Source organism: Episyrphus balteatus, chromosome 3 (genome assembly GCF_945859705.1).
Source record: "Episyrphus balteatus chromosome 3, idEpiBalt1.1, whole genome shotgun sequence".
Classification (NCBI taxonomy): domain Eukaryota; kingdom Metazoa; phylum Arthropoda; class Insecta; order Diptera; family Syrphidae; genus Episyrphus; species Episyrphus balteatus.
This window is the reverse complement of record NC_079136.1, coordinates 87,952,956-87,973,061: the sequence shown is the minus strand read 5'-3', so window position 1 is coordinate 87,973,061 and position 20,106 is coordinate 87,952,956. Positions and strand designations below refer to the sequence as shown.

The 20,106-nt window shown below is 31.9% G+C and overlaps 1 protein-coding gene across 1 annotated transcript; it reads right to left on the bottom strand.

Annotated features, from left to right (window-relative positions):
* Positions 1–16,369: 16,369 nt before the first annotated feature.
* Positions 16,370–17,193, bottom strand: LOC129917066 (uncharacterized). The gene is made up of 3 exons (XM_055997382.1): positions 16,870–17,193; positions 16,585–16,735; positions 16,370–16,516 (listed from the first exon to the last, which is right to left on the bottom strand). The coding sequence occupies exons 1-3, from the start codon at positions 17,136–17,138 to the stop codon at positions 16,406–16,408; spliced, it is 531 nt and encodes a 176-aa protein (XP_055853357.1). The 5' UTR covers positions 17,139–17,193; the 3' UTR covers positions 16,370–16,405.
* Positions 17,194–20,106: the final 2,913 nt, after the last annotated feature.

Sequence of the window (20,106 nt, the reverse complement as noted above, 5' to 3'; positions counted from 1 at the left end):
CACGTCAGATTTCTGGGATATCCTCAAAAAAATGTCAAAACCAAAAAAACAAAATTTTTACCTGGGGTTGCGACTAAATTTTTCATATAGTTTTTGGGTCGCTGAAACCGAATCCGAAGTCTATTTTGGCGTATCACGTCAGGTTTTTGAAATATCCTCAAAAAATGTCTAAACTAAAAAAAGAAGTTCTTATCTAACATTTTTGGAGGATATCTCAAAAACCTGACGTGATACGGAAAAATAGAGTTCGAATTCGGTTTTAGCAACCCAAAAACTATATGAAAAACCTAAACGCAACCCCAGATAAGAAATTTAGTTTTTTTGTTTTTGACATTTTTTTGAGGATATCTCAGAAACCTGACGTGATAGGGCAAAATTGACTTTGAATCTGGATTCAGCGATCCAAAAACTATATGATTAACATATTCGCACATCCAGATCAGAGAAATTTTTTTTTGTTTTCGTGACATTTTTTGAGGTTATCTCGAAAACCTGACCTGACCTGATTCGGTTTCAGCGACCCAAAAACTGAAAAATTATATGAAAAACTTAATCGCAACCCCAGGCCAGAACTTTTATTTTTTTTTGTGTGGCTGTGTATCAAAAGAAGAAAATTCGAAAAAAGAATCAAGCCTCTTGAGGCTTCATGTAATAGCTGACTTTGACAGTTCCTTTACCATTTTACCAAGTTTTCACTTTTAGACGTTTACATTTTTGAATAAAAGTCACTAATATTTTATCGCCGCATGGCAAAGCGTTTTTCTTATGAGGTTCAGGGAAAACTAACAAAAACGTCTTTTTTCTTCCTTATACCTTCCAGCAGAAAGCTTATTTTTTGGTTTAAAAAACAATTTTTGTAGTTTTTCCAAAAAAAAAAAATAGCGCTAGAAAGAAATAAAAATTTTTTTACTTTTGTAAATTTCCCACTTTTTCACTTATTTTTTGGTTTGAAAACAATTTTTGTAGTTTTTTTCAAAAACAAATGGAGCTTGAAAGAAATAAATTTTTTTAACTTTTGTAAATTTCCCACTTTTTCACTGTTTAGGTCATTGTAGTTAAGCCTTAAGGCTTTAAAAGTATAACTACAACGGCAACTTTTTGCAAAAAGTCAAAAAGTGATAGATTTCAAACTCATTTTATGACGGTTTTTACGACGACAAAATAAAAAATAATGATGCAAAAAGCTTATTTTTTGGTTTCCAAAAAAAAAACAAATATTGCTAGAAAGAAATAAAAAAAAATTTAATTTTGTAAATTTCCCACTTTTTAGGTCATTGTAGTTATGGCTTTAACATGAAAAAAAACGTTGTTGTGCGACGTTGTTGTGAACGCATCTTTAATAAATGTGAACCTATCTTTAATCATTAATAAGTATCTGAACGCATTCATTAAAATTTTAATGGAAACCTTACCACAAATATCATTCCAAACTGGAAGTGCGATAAATAACGCCCTCTCCCTTCCGGAAATTTAAACTTCTACAAGCTAAGCTAAGACGAGAACCTACAATGTGAATGACAAATTTGAGTGAAGTTGGTGGAAGTTGAATGATTGAATGATGGAATTTGAATGAATGGAATATGAAACAGGTTGAATTGAAAAAATGCAAGGTGCAAACACGATGCATTAAGGCGATTACACTTTGCATTTTCTTTTTCGATACTTTTTTTACGTAGTTGAGTGCAGTGAAAACGTAGTTCAACAATATCTAAAGCAGGTTTAAAAAATATCAAAAAGTAGGTATATTATATATACCTGTGTATTTTGTCTTCAAAAAGTGTAGTTAATCGCAATAACAAATACTATACAAAATAATGAAACTATTTTGGTATAATTGTGTTTAAAGTTGTTGCAAACAAAAAAAAATAAAGAAATTGGCGCTCGAATTTCGAGGGCGGGGTCGGCTAGTTTTAATTATTGTTTCATTATTTATTTGAAAATGTGTGCGTCAATTAAGATATCAATCATTTCAAAAAGCATGAAATATGGATAATTGTCTTGGATATTAATTGGATTTATGTGATGAGGATGAAGAAAATTCGCTTGAACCCAAACGATGGCTTAATTTTGTTAAACCAAACCATCGTTGGTTTGAAATTATTTGAACGGGTGTGGAGTAGATAAAGCTCAAGACTAATTTAATTTTATAAGCCTAACATGTGTTTAAAATTTATGATGTGAAATGGTCAACTGCTCATTAAATAAGGCTTTTATGCATTTGTATCAATGCGAATTTCTATTGCCGATTTTGTGGGTGTATCCCTTTTGTATGCTACAGCTAACGTTAGGTGGGCCATTGTCAATTGTCACATCTATTAGAACAACTACTCAAATTAAAAAAAAAAAAGAGTGTGTGTACACATGTACACGCGACTGAAGTTATACTTCTCATTCAGTATATGTAAATGAATTTCATTTGATATTTTTAATTTCTATTATGAAGTAATTAATCCACACTTAGTTTTTTTTACATTTTTATCAAGTGAACAATAAATTAATTCTTTCATCATCCTTGCGTCCATGTAGTTTTCAATTTATTCTGTGAAATTTACTCATGTTGTGCGGTTCAGAACGTACGGTTTAACGAAAGTAAATGAATTGCGCATAAAATGTACGATATGGTAATTTTTTGAGAATTGTGTGTGCTTCAACACTAGTAGTAGCAATATGGAACTTGCAGGGTTGCTACAAAGCTCAAAAGTTAGCTGAGCTCAGCTCACAGCTCAGCTCAAATTTTGAGCTAGCTCACTTTTGAGGTATGTACCATAGCTCACCTCATTTGAGCTGAGCTGAAAGTGAGCTTAGCTGATGGTTGAGCTGAGCTATTGGGTGAGCTAAGGTAAAGTGAGCTGAGCTGAGCTGTGATGGGTGAGGGGATACATTGATTTTTATTTGGAAAGTATAATGAAATATGAAGATATTTTAAACTTTTATAAACACCATAGCTTAAGATGTTTGGTTCTAGTTATTAATGGAATTATTTTAACACATGATCTTTTTTCTTGGTTTTTTTAATAGTAAATATATGTCTATTTTTTTACTAAAATATTTCTTTTTTTATTATACAAAAAAATTCCGGTACAATCCGGTTTTTCGACTTTTTTCAAAATTCCGAGAAAATCGCGTTTGAAAGTTGGGGTAAATTTTTTTTTTCGAAAAATCCCCGAATCTTTGAACGCTCCTGGAAGCTAAACCGCTTGAGAGCAATTTTTGGGAGTGATGCCAAATGATAGCTTGTGTCATTTGCCTACGTTTTGCACATTATCAGATTTTTAAAAAATCGCCTTCCATGTTAAACCACCACATCATGCCTTTTTTTTCAGAATCGTCCCTATTTTTTTTTTACTTTTAAGTTCTCCCGGTTTAAGAACGCGTGGACCTACATGGATGAGAGTTGTACCCAAATGTAGGTTAGAGTCCCCGCTACCTTTTGGCATCAAAAATTTTATTTTCATTTTCTTCAAAATTCCGCGATATAGGCGTTGGAAAGTGGGGGCGCGAAAAAACTTCTGGGAGCTGAACGCTTTGATCTAGAGACAGGGGAGTGGTGCCATATGAAAGCTTATATTCTCAGCTACCCGATAGTGGTATAATCCGGTTTTTCGATTTTTTTGCAAAATTCCGAGAAAATCGCCTTTGAAAGTTGGGGTAAATTTTTTTTTCGAAAAATCCCCGAATCTTTGAACGCTCCTAGAAGCTAAACCGCTTGAGAGCAATTTTTGGGAGTGATGCCAAATGATAGCTTGTGTCATGGGCCTACGCTTTGCACATTATCAGATTTTTAAAAAATCGCCTTCCATGTTAAACCGCCACATCATGCCTATTTATTCAGAATCGTGCCTACTTTTTTTTTTACTTTTAAGTTCTCCCGGTTTGAGAACGCGTGGACCTACATTGATGAGAGTTGTACCCAAATGTAGGTTAGAGTCCCCGCTACCTTTTGGCATCAAAAAATTTTTTTTTTCATTTTCTTCAAAATTTCGAGATATAGGCGTTGGAAGTTGGGGCGCTCACTTTCAGCTCAGCTCACTTTCAGCTCAGCTCAAATGAGCTGAGCTATGGTACCTAGCTCAAAAGTGAGCTAGCTCAAATTTGAGCTGAGCTGTGAGCTGAGCTGAAATGTGAGCTTTTTGCAACCCTGGCAACTTGCCACATGGAAATTACCACATGCAACTTGTCACATGCAACTTCCCACATGCAACTTGCCACACGCAACTTGCCACATGCAACTTACCACACGCAACTTGACACATACAACTTGCCACACGCAACTTGCCACATGCAGCTTGCCACATGCAACTTGCCACAAGCAACTTGCCACATACAACTTGCCACATGCAACTTGCCACATGAAACATGTAACTTGCAACGTGTTGTGTGTTTTATGTTTGCCGTACTGCGGCGTACTGCATTTTTAAATACTAAAGTACTGCATACTCTAAAGGTGAAACGACAGCCCTGCTACCCAGGGTGATCGCGTCATAATCCCTTTGACATTCTTGTCAAAAAGTAAATTTTCATACTCACCCTCCCATAAGAAGTATAACTTCAAAAAATACGGTTGCCGTTGCTGTGCTGCATAATATTTTCATCTTATGGTCAGCCTTTATCATAAATTGCATTCGTGATGTGATCGACTGTTGCAATTACTTTTCGCCTGGCTTTTCCGGCTATTATTTAAAACATTCCTTAACTCGTTGTTTTACTTTCCGATAGCATGTAACGCATATTTAATTTTAGAGAACTGATGCACATATATATCACTCTTAAAAGTATCTACATATATTCTATTATACGCGCTTTTTCATCATTTTAAACAAGAAAACAAAAATCAAATCTCTTTTATTTAAAAAATTATTAGATTCTGACAGATCTATTTTCAAAATAAATAAAAAATCCCTGGGATTTTTTTAAAAGAGTTTTAAATTTAAAGTTTTCATTGACAACAAAGAATTTAACTAAAGAAGAGTGAATAAAATGAATATTTAATGGAGTCTCCTTAATGGCGTAAATAGTTTAATAACGCTTTTAACTAAAACGACAAAATCTAGTATTTAATGGAGGCTCAATAAATTGGCCCTAAGAACACTCATAAAATTAAACTTCTATGGTGTTTAAATCGCCATTTTGTAGCTTTATTTGTCAGCTAGCAGTCAAAATGTTGCCATGTTATACAGTTAAAGTACTGCTTTGTTTTGTCGATCTTTTTGTTGAAAGACTATTTTATTTGACTCGATGGCTTCAAAATATATAGAATGAATTATTGATGTTTGTATTCACGAAATTAGGGGATGTGTTTTTTTGTTGTGCATTGAAAGCACATTCCCTGATCATACAAGTAGGTATAGGTACTAACTTTGAAAAAAAGTATTTTTCATACCATCTGAGAGATTAAATTGTTCATTGATTTTGATGAATTAGAGTGATTTTTTTGAAGTTATACTTCTTATGGGAGGGTGAGTATGAAAATTTACTTTTTGACAAGAATGTCAAAAGGATTATGACGCGATCACCCTGGGTAGCAGGGCTGTCGTTTCACCTTTAGAGTAGGCAGTACTTTAGTATTTAAAAATGCAGTACGTCGCAGTACGGCAAACATAAAACACACAAAACGTTGCAAGTTACATGTTTCATGTGGCAAGTTGCATGTGGCAAGTTGTATGTGGCAAGTTGCATGTGGCATGTTGCATGTGGCAAGTTGTATGTGGCAAGTTGCGTGTGGCAAGTTGCATGTTGCAAGCTGCATGTGGCATGTTACGTGTGGTAAGTTGCATGTGGCAAGTTGCGTTGTGGCAAGTTGCATTTGACAAAATGCATGTGGTAATTTCCATGTGGCAAGTTGCCAGGTTGCAAAAAGCTCACATTTCAGCTCAGCTCACAGCTCAGCTCAAATTTGAGCTAGCTCACTTTTGAGCTAGGTTTGAGCTGACCTGAAAGTGAGCGCCCCCAACTTCCAACGCCTATATCTCGAAATTTTGAAGAAAATTAAAAAAAAAATTTTGATGCCAAAAGGTAGCGGGGACTCTAACCTACATTTGGGTACAACTCCCATCCCTGTAGGTCCACGCGTTCTCAAACCGGGAGAACTTAAAAGTAAAAAAAAAATTGGCACGATTCTGAAAAAATAGGCATGATGTGGCGGTTTAACATGGAAGGCGATTTTTTAAAAATCTGACAATGTGCAAAGCGTAGGCCCATGACACAAGCTATCATTTGGCATCACTCCCAAAAATTGCTCTCAAGCGGTTTAGCTTCCAGGAGCGTTCAAAGATTCGTGGATTTTTCGAAAAAAAATTTTACCCCAAGTCAAAGGCGATTTTCTCGGAATTTTGAAAAACAAAACGAAAAACCCGATTATACCACTATCGGGTAGCTGAGAATATAAGCTTTCATATGGCACCACTCCCCTGTCTCAAGATCAAAGCGTTTCAACGCCTATATCGCGGAATTTTGAAGAAAATGAAAAAAAAAAATTTGATCCCAAAAGGTAGCGGGGACTCTAACCTACATTTGGGTACAACTCCCATCCCTGTAGGTCCACGCGTTCTCAAACCGGGAGAACTTAATATTAAAAAAAAAAATAGGCACGATTCTTATAAAATAGGCATGATGTGGCGGTTTAACATGGAAGGCGATTTTTTCAAAATCGGATAATGTGCAAAGCGTAGGCCCATGACACAAACTATCATTTGGCATCACTCCCAAAAATTGCTCTCAAACGGTTTAGCTTCCAGGAGCGTTTAAAGATTCGGGGATTTTTCGAAAAAAAATTTTACCCTTACTTTCAAACGCGATTTTCTCGGAATTTTGAAAAAAAAAAATCGAAAAACCGGATTATACCACTATCGGGTAGCTGAGAATATAAGCTTTCATATGGCACCACTCCCCTGCCTCTAGATCAAAGCGTTCAGCTCCCAGAAGTTTTTTCGCGCCCCCAACTTCCAACGCCTATATCGCGGAATTTTGAAGAAAATGAAAATAAAAAAAAAATTGCAAAAAGCTCACATTTCAGCTCAGCTCACAGCTCAGCTCAAATTTGAGCTAGCTCACTTTTGAGCTAGGTTTGAGCTGACCTGAAAGTGAGCGCCCCCAACTTCCAACGCCTATATCTCGAAATTTTGAAGAAAATTAAAAAAAAAAATTTTGATGCCAAAAGGTAGCGGGGACTCTAACCTACATTTGGGTACAACTCCCATTCCTGTAGGTCCACGCGTTCTCAAACCGGGAGAACTTAAAAGTAAAAAAAAATAGTCACGATTCTGAAAAAAAGGCATGATGTGGCGGTTTAACATGGAAGGCGATTTTTTAAAAATTTGACAATGTGCAAAGCTTAGGCCCATGACACAAGCTATCATTTGGCATCACTCCCAAAAATTGCTCTCAAGCGGTTTAGCTACCAGGAGCGTTCAAAGATTCGGGGATTTTCACCGACCGAAATTAAAAATTTACCAAAACTTTCAAACGCGATTTTCTCGGAATTTTGAAAAAAGTCGTAAAACCGGATTGTACCGGAATTTTTTTTTATGATAAAAAAAGAAATATTTTACTAAAAAATAGAAATATATTTACTATTAAAAAAACCAAGAGAAAAGATCACGAAAAATTATCTGTTTTATTTATAAAAATATCCATGAGTTAAAATAATTCCATTAATAACTAGAACCAAACATCATAAGCTATGGTGTTTTATAAAAGTTTAAAATATCTTCATATTTCATTATACTTTCCAAATAAAAATCAATGTATCCTCTCACCCATCACAGCTCAGCTCAGCTCACTTTACCTTAGCTCACCCAACAACTCAGCTCAACCATCAGTTCAGCTCAGCTCAAATGAGCTAGCTCACTTTCAGCTCAGCTCAAATGAGCTGAGCTATGGTACATAGCTCAAAAGTGAGCTAGCTCAAATAAATTGAAAACTACATGGACGCAAGGAGGATGAAAGAATTAATTTATTGTTCACTTGATAAAAATGTAAAAAAACTAAGTGTGGATTAATTACTTAATAATAGAAATTAAAAATATCAAATGAAATTCATTTACATACATATACTGAATGAGAAGTATAACTTCAGTCGCGTGTACATGTGTACACACACTCTTTTTTTCTTATAGCCTGTTTCACCACCCCAGGATGAAAAACAGAAAAAAAAACTTCAATACAAAATTTCATCAGTCTACCACTTATTTTGAAAGAGTAGGTACTGACTATTTTTTTTTTAAGTAAAAAGCTATTCAAAAAAAGGCAAATTACTATGTACAAAATGGTCAAATTATTTTGATCCGGTATTAAAAAATACATTAAAATCATGTATCATATGAGTAAAAATGTTGCGTTTGATGTAGTTTGAAATGGAATAAAACATGTGGAACGCATAAAAACTCTTGTACTTCTACCGAAATAATTATACAGTCAAACCCGATTAAGTGAAACGGCAAAATGTCACAATTTCTCTTTCACTTAAGCGGGTTTTTCTCTTAAACGAACCTCTTTTAAATGAAAAAAGATTTTTGGGGATGACAAAAGTGTTTCAGATAAACGGATTTTTCTTTTAAGAGGGTTTCTCTTAAGCGGGTTTTACTGTAAAGGCAGTTGATTTTATTAATTTTAAGATATGTAAAGGATATTAATTTTTTACTTTGCAAAAATAAGAAGACAAGTATAATACTGGATTGTTTGCCACCCTTTATTTTGATTTAATTCGTTAAACCTTATTAAAATACATTTTTTTTTGGAATTATGTATGCAATATTCGAATTCCTCAGAAATTCTACATCAATTTCATATATGATTCTCTATAAAATATTGAGACCGAAAAAAGTTCTATTGAAATGAAAAAGTATAAACCGAATTCGCAAAAAAGAGGTGTGCCTACAAAGGGTTAAAAAATTATTTTTTGCGTTTCTGATGGTGCGAAATAATTATGAAGGCACAGCTGATTTTCACATTAAAATGTCCATTTGATTTTTTGTGCAACAAATAATTAAGGTGGAATTAAGCCATTCCTACGAATGAAAATGTGGAAAAGTGGCGCTCTTGCCAAGACATAAACTTGCCCGCCTTTCGCCTCGTTGAAAAGCATTCTCTCATGCACTCTTCCATTTTTCATTCCAGAGTGTATGCTTTTCACCGAGGCGAAGGCGGGCAAGTTTATGTCGCCTCCCCTTCCTTGCTATGGTTCTGGCTCTAGATCGAGAACGTGACACAGGAAATACATAATTTAACGTATAGGTATATTATTTTTCGCATTAAATATTTTGTATTGCAATTACAAAAATAATGCATTGAAATAAAAATTGAATGCTAACCTAACATATTCTGCATTAATTTTTTTTTTGTTACAAAAATAAAAAAATTGCACTGAAAATAAAATTTGTATTAAAAATGAAAAAAAAAAATGCTTTAAAAATATGTCATTGCAACTAAAAATATTTTGTATTAAAAAAAATGGTTGAGGTACCTATACATAAAAAAAATAGCATTAAAAAAAGTAAAATGCTAAATGTTTTATCCAAAATATTCGCCGAATTTTTTACAATTCTAACTTCAATTTTAGTCTTTCATTAGCTTTAATATCTTCAAATATATAAAAATCTCATGTCGCAGTGTTTGTTACCAAACTCCCCGAAACGACTTAACTGATTTGTATGAAATTTTGTACACATATCGGGTAGGTCTGAGAATCAGCCAACATCTATTTGTCATACCTCTAAATTGTTAGGGTGGTCCAGCCAATTTTTTTCATATCTTCTTGGAACGATCTTTTCGAAATTTTTTGTGTATGTCGGGAAGTCTGAGAATCGGCCATTCGACCAACATGAATTTTCATATGATAAAATGGTTAGGGTGGTCCAACCAAAAAAATTTCTATATTTTTTTTGGAATGATTTTTATGAAATTTTGTAGGTATATCGGGTAAGTCAAAAAATCGGCCAACATCTATTTTTATACCACTAAATAGTTAGGGTGGTCCAATCAAAAAATTTTTTTATGTAGTTATATATAATAGTTAAAAAATATAGAAAAAATTGTAAGAAATTCGACGAATATAAGGAAAAAACATTTAATTAACTCATTTTGCATTGAATTTTCTGTTGACTTAAACCTTTTGTATTTGCGATAACATTTTCTTAATCTAAAATATTTTTTCCCAACAAAAATTTAATTTTAAATTTTTATTTGACTAAAATAATAAGAATTTTTCAAAGCAATTTTTTTTTTTTTCATATAAAATAAAATTTAATTTTTAGTTTTTAATTTATATTTTGTGAGATAGTTTAGAGCCACTTTAATCTTGATTTTGAAATTACAAAAATTAGGATTTTTTGATAGCTTCATAAAGTTTTAAGAAGAATTTTACAACAATCTTCATACAATAATTTTCGAATAGGTACATATATTTGAATGCGAAATATTGATTTCTTATAAAAGATAACTTTTTGTACATATAAATGTAATCATATTGAACATTTGCAAATCGTCTTTAGTAATTTAAATTCTATGTTCGAATTGACAGAGCTCATTAAGAACGAACATCCTGTCCCCCAGGATATCTTTTTCAAACTTTGAAGTCCAAATTATCGATTCAATGTTAATTTTATTATTTCATTTTGAAGATCAATGGAGCTATCAATAAACAAAGGCATTTGTTTTCCTAATTAACATGCACTGTTCACTTTCGTAATTCAAACTGAACAAGCATAAATATCCAACCACAATATTGAAAGGACCGTCCGTTGTCGGTCACAAAAAACAGAAGCAGTTAATTTTGTCTCTCGATTATTGTGTTCGATTGAAGAAGCACCGTACAATGAACAGTGGACAGCTTAAACATAGCCACGAACGGCCAGCCGATATGGCAAAAAAATGTCAACCTCAGACAGACTTAAACCATAGGGTCAATGATCAGAAGAAACATAACCACACGCGCTTGTCGCTTACGAACAAATTGATTAAAATCCAAACAGCAGTAATTGTAGCTGACAAAGTGGCACGAGTGATTGGTAAAGGTATACCTACTTTCGTGTTGATGCGTCACACTGTTTGAAACATGTACCGATGATTGTAACATGAATTGTGCGTACGCGTACGATTTAGATAAAAAAAATATGCATACCTACAGCAGGCTTGTAAAAGAATGCAATCTTTTGTGAATGCAGTCATTGCCATTCAGTTACACAATTCCAACAAAAGATTGCATTCATTGACTTACACTTGAGACTTAGACTTCAAATTTTGCAATCACCAATCATTTTCCATGAAATGATTGCAATCTTTTTTTTTCCCCAATCAATTGACTGCATTCAAATGATTGCAGTCTTTTGGGACTGCATGCAGTCTTTGCATTCTTTTTGCAATCTTTCCATTCCTTGGCAGTCTTTGCATTCCTTGGCAGTCTTTTGCATTCATTTGCATTCCTTGGCAGTCTTTTGCATTCATTTGCAGTCTTTTGCATTCATTTGCATTCTTTTGAATTCTTTTGCATTCTTTTGCATTCTTTTTGCATTCTTTTGAATTCTTTTGCATTCTTTTGCATTCTTTTGAATTCTTTTGCATTCTTTTGCATTCTTTTGCATTCTTTTGCATTCTTTTGAATTCTTTTGCATTCTTTTGCATTCTTTTTGCATTCTTTTGCCACACCCACACCAAATGTATGGATTTCACAAAAATTTTAACATTTTTTTAGTTCAAGGATGAATTTGATAGTTTTAAGAATTAAGTTCAACTATAGTATCATTGTCTGTGCAGGAGTAATAGTACAGTCAAATACAGTGAAAAAGGGGTATGCCTCGGAATGAATTCTAATAATAATATTTTTTTTTGCTTAATATCTTCGTTTTGGCATTCTATAACTTACCTCAAAAATCTCATGTTCGGAGGTCGTGATTTTTAAGGCCAAACCACAATGGTATTATATAAACATATGATACATGATTTCAGAGATATGTTTTTGTTATGATTGTTAATGATTAATGGATATAAAAGCCTTCATGCAAAATTTGGTTACTCTACCATAATTTTTAAAGGTTTTTTGGTAGTAAGTTTGCAAGTGTTTTGATAATATAGGTTGAAAGATGAAAAAGAGTTAAAACTTTTTTTTAGAGACGTCAGATTTCCTGGATTTTAGTTTTTTTTTCATCATTGAATAATACCATTGTCTATTATTGCTTATTTCCAAAATCTTAATTTTGTGGTTTGGCCTTAAAAATCACGACCTCCGAACATGAGATTTTTGAGGTAAGTTATAGAATGCCAAAACGAAGATATTAAGCAAAAAAAAATATTATTATTAGAATTCATTCCGAGGCATACCCCTTTTTCACTGTATTTGACTGTACTATTACTCCTGCACAGACAATGATACTATAGTTGAACTTAATTCTTAAAACTATCAAATTCATCCTTGAACTAAAAAAATGTTAAAATTTTTGTGAAATCCATACATTTGGTGTGGGTGTGGCAAAAGAATGCAAAAAGAATGCAAAAGAATGCAAAAGAATTCAAAAGAATGCAAAAGAATGCAAAAGAATGCAAAAGAATGCAAAAGAATTCAAAAGAATGCAAAAGAATGCAAAAGAATTCAAAAGAATGCAAAAAGAATGCAAAAGAATGCAAAAGAATTCAAAAGAATGCAAATGAATGCAAAAGACTGCAAATGAATGCAAAAGACTGCCAAGGAATGCAAATGAATGCAAAAGACTGCCAAGGAATGCAAAGACTGCCAAGGAATGGAAAGATTGCAAAAAGAATGCAAAGACTGCATGCAGTCCCAAAAGACTGCAATCATTTGAATGCAGTCAATTGATTGGGAAAAAAAAAAGATTGCAATCATTTCATGGAAAATGATTGGTGATTGCAAAATTTGAAGTCTAAGTCTCAAATGTAAGTCAATGAATGCAATCTTTTGATTGAAGTCATTAAAGATTGCATTCAAAAAAGATTGCAATCTTTTACAACTCTGACCTACAGCCAATAACGGAGATTATTATGAAACTGATACTGTAGTCTTTGTGAGTATTGGTCCAATCAGATAAAAAATTTAAAAAAAATGGATTTTTAGCAACGCCTTTTTCTATAAAAAAAAAGACTTAATAAATCGATGAATGTTTGAAGCAACTTAAAATGGCACAGATATGTTCGTGCATTACGAGAAAATGTTTAACTTGCTGAGTAGCCAATTTCACACAAAAAAATACTTTCTTCTACTTTTAGTAGTGGAATAAAAAAAAACCACTTGGTTCACATTTGAAACAATTTTTATAGATGGAAAAAATATTTTTAATTAGGGTGTACAAAAAAAGTTTTGTTTGCGTTTTTAATTATAAAATGAGTTTTAGTGCACAGAAAGTTTGTTAAGTGCGTTTTTTGGTATAGTAATATTTTAATAAAAAAAAAATTCTTCATGGCAATTTTTTTTTCACAAGCAACTCTAGAAGATAACATTTTTTAGAGCTTGCCTAAAACGAAAAATTTCAATTTAAACTCATTATCTCAAAAAAAAACGATATAGAAATTTTCGGTGTCATTAAAATCCAAAAATAAAAAAAGAAATATTTTTTGCACCAACCTAATTAATATTTTTGCTTCCCAATTTTTTTTTTTTTTTTTTACAAATTTTACATTTTATTAAAAATAAAAACATCAAATCAAAAGCCAAATAAATATCTTCGTGAGTTCTGCAGCCATCAAATTTTAGGCTGCGCAATCTGCCCGACGTTGACGACATGATGACGTTTTTGAACAGCAGCTACTGCAGTTGGACTAAGTTAGTACGATCGCAGATCTGACTTTATGAACACATCTAACGCAGGCCTAAGTTAGTTAGACTACGTTAATGAAAACACCCAAACCCTTGCAATCACCATACTCAAAAGTGACTAAAGTGAGATTGTACATTACAATAGGGGTATTCACGATTCGATGCAAATAGCCTTGTATCGTTGCAAAAGTGCAAAAGTGTAACATTTTCTTAAACTTAAATAGCCAAATATACATAATACAATTTTTTTACATTTTTGCTATACCCTAAACCTATTGCAAAAATAAAATACAAGGGTTGGGGTCGAAATTCTGTATGTTGCAAAATTCTGTATTCAAAATACTGTATGCCAAAATACTGTATGTCAAAATTCTGTATGTGCAAAATGCTGTAGGAACAAAATTCTGAAAGTCAAAATTCTGTATAGCAAAATTCTGGTTGGTCAAAATACTGTATTTCAAAATTCTGTACATCAAAATTCTGTAAATCAAAATTCTGTAAAAATGCTGTAAAAAAATATCGTTTTGATATCGTTTTTTTTTTTTAACGATATTTTTTTACAGCATTTTTATAGAATTTTGATATACAGTATTTTGCCGTACAGAATTTTACAAAACAGAATTTTGCATGTCTGTATTTGGTTGATACAGTATTTTGAAGTAAAGAATTTTGTATTTACAGTATAATGACGTACAGAATTATGGTATTACAGTATTTTGACCCCACAGAATTTTGTCGTACAGAATTTTGACAAGCAGAATTATGACCCGCTCCCAAAATACAATTGTGCAAAATTTGTCATTTGTCGTTTGTCGTTTGTAGTTTTAGTAGAAAAAAAAATAAAATTTAGCAGTCTTACACCTTTTCGCTACACCGGATCGTGAATACCCCTAATAAACCAACACATGTCTGAGGCAAAGAGTCCCTAGCTTGTTTGTTTTCCAAATATTGCATTGGATAAATAGTAAAAATAATAGAAATGTTTTTAAAGTAGGTATATTTTATGTTATATTTTTTTTTATATTTTTATATTTTATATTTATTTCAATTCGTTAAATACTAACGTAAATATACTTATACAAATATACATAATACTTAAAATCTAAATTAATTACTCTAAGCTATTGAAAAACATAATGATATTCGTGTTTTTAGGCTATGAGTGCATTTTAAGTTTAATTTTTCTCATTTAAGAATAAAGTAAGTTTATTTAGGTATTTTATCTTAATCTAGTTATTTCATTTAATTATTAGTATTTTATACCTCTTTAATTTATGTAGTAGGGTCAATGTGGGTAATGTAAGCAATTTCATGTCTTTTTTTTCTTTTGACTTTAGATTTTAATATGATTTTACGGAACAACTTGACAGGTATTTTCAAATGCAAATATGAAATGATGGCAATTCTTTTTTATAAATATAAACAAATATTAACCAAATTGTTTAAATTGCTGTCAAATATGGCATGTTTACAAATACCCCACCATGTTTGTGTTTTTTTTTTACAAATTCGATGTAAATGTAAACAGTGGTTTAAAATTTAGAATTTCCTCTTTATCATATGGATATAACGACTTGAAAAACGTTCAAGAAGGTATTTGACAAAAACTTTTTCAAATTCCAATAAAAGTTTTTGTTTTCTTCCTTTGATTCTTTATATAGGGACCCAATATGCATCCTGAGCAGCTCTGAACGTCATATTTTTATTTTTTTACGTCAAAGACCGATTTTGCAACATCATTCACTGAAAACGATGGGTTGGCTACTTTAAAGTGTGACTCAGTGGCACTTTAGCAATAGTAATTGACTAAAACTACTTTATTTTTATTAAAACCATTAATTTCAGCAAAAATATATGTTTACATTTACCCCCAGAATACGTTGTTTACATTTTCCCACCATTAAAAAAAATATTCTGGATTAAATGTAAACACATGCAAATCGACATAAATGTCCTGTATTTTAAAATTTGTTTGTTTCACATAGAATCTGCATCAAAATTCGAAACTAAAAAGTATTTGCTAATTGTACTGTCTTAATTGAATCTGCAAAAATTTTTAATATTTCTGAAAGACTAACGACTTGTTTGACACTTTAAAAAATTATCTTTCACGGAAAATACGCTCGTGGAATGAATTCTCTCTTGACAGCAATGAGTTTGACGTATAAGTTAAAAGATACATGCGTCCGCGATTTGTACTTATGCATGCGTGAAAGAGATTTAACTGAAGCTTGTTATGAGCCATGTTCTCATTTATCCCTGTTTACATTACCCACATTGACCCTAAATGTTCATTTAATGAATTAAATTGTTTTGAACATAATTAACATGTTTTTTGTATGTTTTTTTGTTGATTTATCCTTAAGGGGCCCATTATGCCCGCTTTACCCTACATTTTTTTTTAAATGAAAAATTATGCTTTTTGTTGAGTTGCAGTTATTTACAAGGAGTAAGTATGTAGATTTAATTAAAATAACAAAATAGAAAAAGTAAAAGTAAAAGTAGGTATGCATCAATATTACATTAAACATTAACCAAAATTTTATAAAAAAAAAATCAAAATTTTAAATTTCGTTATAAATCTTTATTTATTTATTTTAAATTCCGTTATTAATCTTTATTAAAAAATCATTTGCATTTTATTTTTTATACAAATTTATGACAATGGAGACATTTTTTAAGATTATACTCTTCGATATTTCGTATGTTCCAAGATTTTTTTGATGGTTGCCATGGTATGCGTTCCTCAGGAACTGTCTATAACAAAGAAAAAAAAAGAAAAAAATTTGGTTTGTTTTCAAAAAGAAAGGAAGTAAGATACAAACCTTTCTCTCAACTGGTCTTCCAGAACAACTTTGGCACCTCTTATAAGAGCCAAATCGTGCGTATTCCAATTCTGGGCTTCTAGTGTTATCAGATGTTGTTGGTTTACAGGTTTTTGGCCTCACTTCAAAAAGTTTTTCACGATTAAGGAAACTGAAATATAATTTTTTTTTTACAATTTATTGTACCTATATTTTTTATTGAAAAGTAAAATACATAAATATATTTTATATATAACCATTGATAAACTACATATATTTTTATTTGGGCTTTTGCAGCTTACTTACTCTGGTCGTGATTGATTCCAAAAATTCTTCAATCGTTTTGAACCCATTATATCGCCAAGTTTTTGAAGAAGGCGGACGTTTTCTCTTTCAATTTTTTCCAAACGTTCTCTTTCAGCTTGAACTTTCTTTGGCTTAACGGTAACATGTGCATAGCTGAGTGGTGTCTTGACATCAATGGCTGCCTTAGCGTTAAGAACATTTTGTCGGTGTTTTTGATATCTTTGTAATTCCCATGGATGGATTAGCAATTTTTCTCGTCTTGATATCATGACCGATAGTTCTAAGATTTTAATGATAACTAAATGTTTACACCTTGAAAATTTCGATGCGTATAAATACAAAATGTGTTGTCAAGGATTCACGACCGGCAAAAACGAGGGTTATTTTCATAGCAACACTCGATGTTTATTGTATTATTTGGAATATGATATTGAATTAATAACACCATTAGGTATAATATTTTTATTGTAGATTACATTATGTAGGTATACATACATGCCTCGTCTTCATGTTTACAAATGAAACCCGATGTTGAAATTTAATCCTCGTTTATGGCACAATCAAATAGTGTGGATGTTGAAAGTTCTGGTGTTATTGTTTAAGTGGCTTATTATATATATTTTCTTGGGGTGGGTGGTGAGAAAGAGGTTATATGGAAATGGAAGGGAAAGATGGTTAAACCCAAAAAAGGTTTTTGGCACAGGTACAATCTTAGGTTACATGGCGTACCTATGATTTCAAGGTATTTTTGAATTTCAATGAAATCTTATGAATCTTGATTTTCAGTGGTAAATTTCTTAATATAATTATACAATGATTTGAACCTAATTTTCACTACTGGAGTGTCTTTTTTAGAGGGATAAGAATTAAGCCTTAAAAGTGAAAAAGTACAAAAGTGAAAATTTTCAAACGCATTTTGTATAGTTTATCGCGTTGGAAAATTAAAACAAATGATGCGGAAAGCTTATTTTTCGGTCTAAAAAACAATTGAATCGGTCATTTAAAAAACCACTTAAGTTCAACTTAGGAACAAATAAAAACTGTTTCATGCTCAAGCAAACGAATCGCAAAAGACTTTTTCAAGCTTTTTGAGTTTTAAGAAACTGATGTGAAATTATAGCTGTGTTTTTTTGTTTATCTATATAGATTTTGGGCAAAAAAAACGACATCGAGATTTTTGAAATCCATGCAAACATTTGGCACCACTGTGCATATACTTTGGCAGCTGTCTGTCAAAAATGTTGCTTTTGTTTTTTTTTACTCCGAAGTGGGAAGGCCATTACATCCATGTTGGATGCAAACAAAAATTTTCATATGGCCATGGCATCCATGTTGGATTCAAAAAAAAAATTTTTTTCACAAAAAACCAAAAATGATCTGTATATTCTTAGCTACATTTTAAGACCATGACCATTAATATTAGTTGCGTCGTTCTTGTGTTATAAGCGTTTGAAGGTAGCCATATTGAATTTTTTTTCGATTTTTTAAAAATCAAATGTGAAGACTTTTTTATTTTTATTTCTAATTTTTCGAAAAAACTTTGGTAACTTTATATACATATCTGCTCAACAATCTTATCAGGATCCATTTAAGACTTTTATCTGAAAAGTGCATTGCGTATATCTCGAAATATTAACATTTCAATGCAACCATGTCAAACAAATTTTTGATTATTTTTTTGTATGAGAGTTTTTTTCAAACCTCGTTTTCTCCGCTTTTTTTTTTTGTTAATATTTTCAGATATTTCTGTATGAACACAACAATTAAACTACCTTGGCACTACTGTTTTTATCGAGAGAAAGTAAAATCTGGATAATTATCTGGATTTTTCAAAAATCTATACAGATAAAGTTCTTGTTGTTTTTAAAGCCTGGTACGCAGCTCGCGCTAAATTTTAGCTCCCATACAAATTATCGAAAAATTTTATCTGAGCTAAAATGGATCCCATACAAATTATCGATAACTTGTATGGGAATTTTATCTCGGCTTAAATTTAGCGCGAACAGCCTACCAGGCTTCAATGTAGTTAAGGCTTTTGATGACTTTTTTTTCGAATAGTTCGATTGTTTTAGTTTCGTTGGCTTAAAAGAGGGCTCCGGAAAAATTTTGAAGGCCTCACTGAAAAACTTCATATCTACTATGTCGGGCTCTTAAAACTCGTGTCCATTATCGGACAATCGGACACTCGAGTTACCAAGTGTTCTTAGCCAATACTTAAAGCCTGGTACGCAGATCGAGCTAAATTTAAGTCGAGATAAAATTCCCATACAAGTTATCGATAATTTGTATGGGATACATATTTTAGCTCATCTAAGGGCCATTTTGTTCACTCGAAGTTGAACATAACTTGAGGATTTTTATCTTCAACTTCCCAATTTGATTTTGTTCACTGAAAGTTGACGTTTCTAACTTTCGATTTTCAACTCGAGAGTTTATTAACTTTCAGTTTTCTTAACTTCCGGAAATTGTAGAAGTTGAGTAAGCAAACTTGAGAGTTTGGATGAAAATGTCATGTTTTTTTATTTTATTTATTGAGAAAAAATTAAATTGAGCCAAAATTTTCCGAATAATATTTATTAATAGCAAATTGGACTGAAGTATAATAGACGAAATGGGTTTTACAAGAAGAGTTCACATATTATCAAAAGACAAATACTTATATTTTCACTTTCGTTTACACAAATTACTGATTGTTGCATTTTATATTAAGGTTCTGAATATTTTCCAACTGCAGATACACACAAAAACAATTGAAAACAAATTGATTTGTATATAATCATTTTTTCTTTAAAAAAAAAACGAAATAATTCATGACATATGGATTTAAATTATTTATTATTTACTCAAATTTGACATTTTGTTTGAATTTCAGACTTAAAGTTGACAGATTTTGTATCAATTGTCACAAATATCCCAAGTTGGCCAACTGGAAGTTGGCCAACTTTTGATTTTCAAACTCGAGAGTTAAGAAAAAAACAGTGAACAAAATAGATTCTCAACTTTTGTTTTAACTCTCGAGTTAAAGTCAACTCTCAAGTTTGTCAACTTGAGAGTTTGCTTCAAGTTGATCAATAGTGAACAAAATCGCCCTAAATGTTTTCGATAATTTGTATGGGAGCTAAAAATTAGCGCGAAAATAAAAAGAAAATGTTTTACTTAAAGCCTAGTACGCAGCTGAAGCGAAATGAAAAATTTTGAAGTCTCCAAAGTCAAGTCTGGTACGCTGCTCGCGCTAAA

Excerpts from the sequence above, each read along its gene's own strand:
- LOC129917066 (XM_055997382.1), bottom strand. The coding sequence starts at position 17,138 with ATGATATCAAGACGAGAAAAATTGCTAATCCATCCATGGGAATTACAA. Across the intron at positions 16,736-16,869 it reads TGGAATCAATCACGACCAGA|TTTCCTTAATCGTGAAAAAC; the intron begins GTAAGTAAGCTG and ends ATTATATTTCAG. Across the intron at positions 16,517-16,584 it reads GAAGACCAGTTGAGAGAAAG|ACAGTTCCTGAGGAACGCAT; the intron begins GTTTGTATCTTA and ends TCTTTGTTATAG.